At 43.2% G+C, this 2484-nt stretch overlaps 1 protein-coding gene across 1 annotated transcript in view; it reads right to left on the bottom strand.

Annotated features, from left to right (window-relative positions):
- Window positions 1-1522: 1522 nt before the first annotated feature.
- Window positions 1523-2484, bottom strand: part of LOC123757322 (uncharacterized) — a 2005-nt gene continuing 1043 nt past the window's right edge. The window contains exon 2 of the mRNA XM_069324070.1: window positions 1523-2484. This exon is cut by the window's right edge and continues 805 nt beyond it. Within this exon, the coding sequence (XP_069180171.1) occupies window positions 1523-2484 (962 nt within the window).

Genomic DNA, 2484 nt, shown 5'->3' with positions numbered 1-2484 from the left:
AATCGAAAATTGTTAATGTCTGTTTGTAGTTTGCAATGTCTTCAGCAGAGGCAATTTACATGCTGATTTTTGTATCATCTGCAAAGGTTGACACGAAGCTGTCAACCTTTGCTGATATGAGAATAAGGAACAGCAGTGGTGCAAGGACTGTACCTTGAGGTACAGAGCTTTTAACTGCGCTCGGACTCGATTTTACTTGATTGACTGTTACTCTGTGTTCTGTTCGACAGGAAATTGAGTATCCAGCGTCCTACTTTACCAGTTACTCCCATTGACCTCATTTTGTGTGCAATCACTCCATGGTCACATTTGTCGAATGCCTTTGCGAAGTCTGTGTATACAACATCTGCATTCTATTTTTCTTCTAATGCCTCAGTGATTTTGTCATAATGGTCAAGTAGCTGTGAGAGGCATGATCTTCCTGCTCTAAATCCATGTTGGCCTAGATTGTGGAGGTCATTGGTTTCCATGAAACTAGTGACCTGACTCCTGATCACTCTCTCAAATACTTTTATGTGGGACGTTAGTGCAACTGGTCTATAATTCTTTGCCAATGCTTTGCTCCCTCCCTTGTGTAGAGGGGCAATGTCTGCTGCTTTAAGCGCATCTGGTATCTCCCCCGTGTCCAAGCTCTTCCTCCACACTATACTGAGTGCCTGTGCTACTGGCACTTTGCATTTCTTTATAAATATGGAATTCCATGAGTCTGGACCCGAGGGCTGAGTGCATGGGCATATTGTCAATTTCTCTTTCAAAATCTACCACACTCGTGTTGATATCAGTTATATTTACAGGTGTTTAAGTATCATTCATAAAGAAATTGTCTGAATCTTCCACTTTCATGCTGAGTATCGGAGTGCTAAACATGTCCTCATACTGCTTTTTTAGGATTTCACTAATTTCTTTGTCATCCTCAGTGTATGAACCTTCACTAATACGAATATGTCCACTACTGGCAGTGGTTTTTGCTCTTGATTTAGCACTTGTGAAGAAATATTTTGGGTTTTTCTTTATTTCTTGAAATGCTTTCTGTTCTAGTTGCCTTTCTTCAGTCTGATAGGACTGCTTCAGTCTCTGTTCGATTTCTTCAATCTCCCTGTTTAAATTATTCCTTCTCTGTATGGAAAGTCGTGTCTGCTTCAGCAGCAAATATATATATATATATATATATATATATATATATATATATATATATATATATATATATATATATATATATATATATATATATATATACATACTAGGTGTACTTGAGCACACGTTGCTGTGACTCAGCAACACATGTGCGTTACTGAACATTTACGTTTACATTAAAACTAATATTTACATTTTTTATTTATATAGATTAGTATATTTTGTATATTTTAGGAGAAAGTTTTCTCTAAATACACATGTCATTAAACACCAGAATTGTGGTTATTATTAATTTTCTTTTGGATATTTTCTCTTCTACACAAATATCTTCTACCATCTGGCGGGTGAAGACTGCATCACTTAATCTTTCCAGTTGCATTATTCGACGTTACGTCAGCAGTGTGACGTGTCCAGGGGTACACTGTGTTACACTGACGTGTCCAGGGGTACACTGTGTTACACTGACGTGTCCAGGGGTACACTGTGTTACACTGACGTGTCCAGGGGTACACTGTGTTACACTGACGTGTCCAGGGGTACACTGTGTTACACTGACGTGTCCAGGGGTACACTGTGTTACACTGACGTGTCCAGGGGTACACTGTGTTACACTGACGTGTCCAGGGGTACACTGTGTTACACTGACGTGTCCAGGGGTACACTGTGTTACACTGACGTGTCCAGGGGTACACTGTGTTACACTGACGTGTCCAGGGGTACACTGTGTTACACTGACGTGTCCAGGGGTACACTGTGTTACACTGACGTGTCCAGGGGTACACTGTGTTACACTGACGTGTCCAGGGGTACACTGTGTTACACTGACGTGTCCAGGGGTACACTGTGTTACACTGACGTGTCCAGGGGTACACTGTGTTACACTGACGTGTCCAGGGGTACACTGTGTTACACTGACGTGTCCAGGGGTACACTGTGTTACACTGACGTGTCCAGGGGTACACTGTGTTACACTGACGTGTCCAGGGGTACACTGTGTTACACTGACGTGTCCAGGGGTACACTGTGTTACACTGACGTGTCCAGGGGTACACTGTGTTACACTGACGTGTCCAGGGGTACACTGTGTTACACTGACGTGTCCAGGGGTACACTGTGTTACACTGACGTGTCCAGGGGTACACTGTGTTACACTGACGTGTCCAGGGGTACACTGTGTTACACTGACGTGTCCAGGGGTACACTGTGTTACACTGACGTGTCCAGGGGTACACTGTGTTACACTGACGTGTCCAGGGGTACACTGTGTTACACTGACGTGTCCAGGGGTACACTGTGTTACACTGACGTGTCCAGGGGTACACTGTGTTACACTGACGTGTCCAGGGGTAC

The sequence above is a fragment of the Procambarus clarkii genome, chromosome 13 (genome assembly GCF_040958095.1).
Source record: "Procambarus clarkii isolate CNS0578487 chromosome 13, FALCON_Pclarkii_2.0, whole genome shotgun sequence".
NCBI classification, from domain to species: domain Eukaryota; kingdom Metazoa; phylum Arthropoda; class Malacostraca; order Decapoda; family Cambaridae; genus Procambarus; species Procambarus clarkii.
Note: the sequence above shows the minus strand (reverse complement) of the source record. Positions and strands in the feature narration are given on the sequence as shown.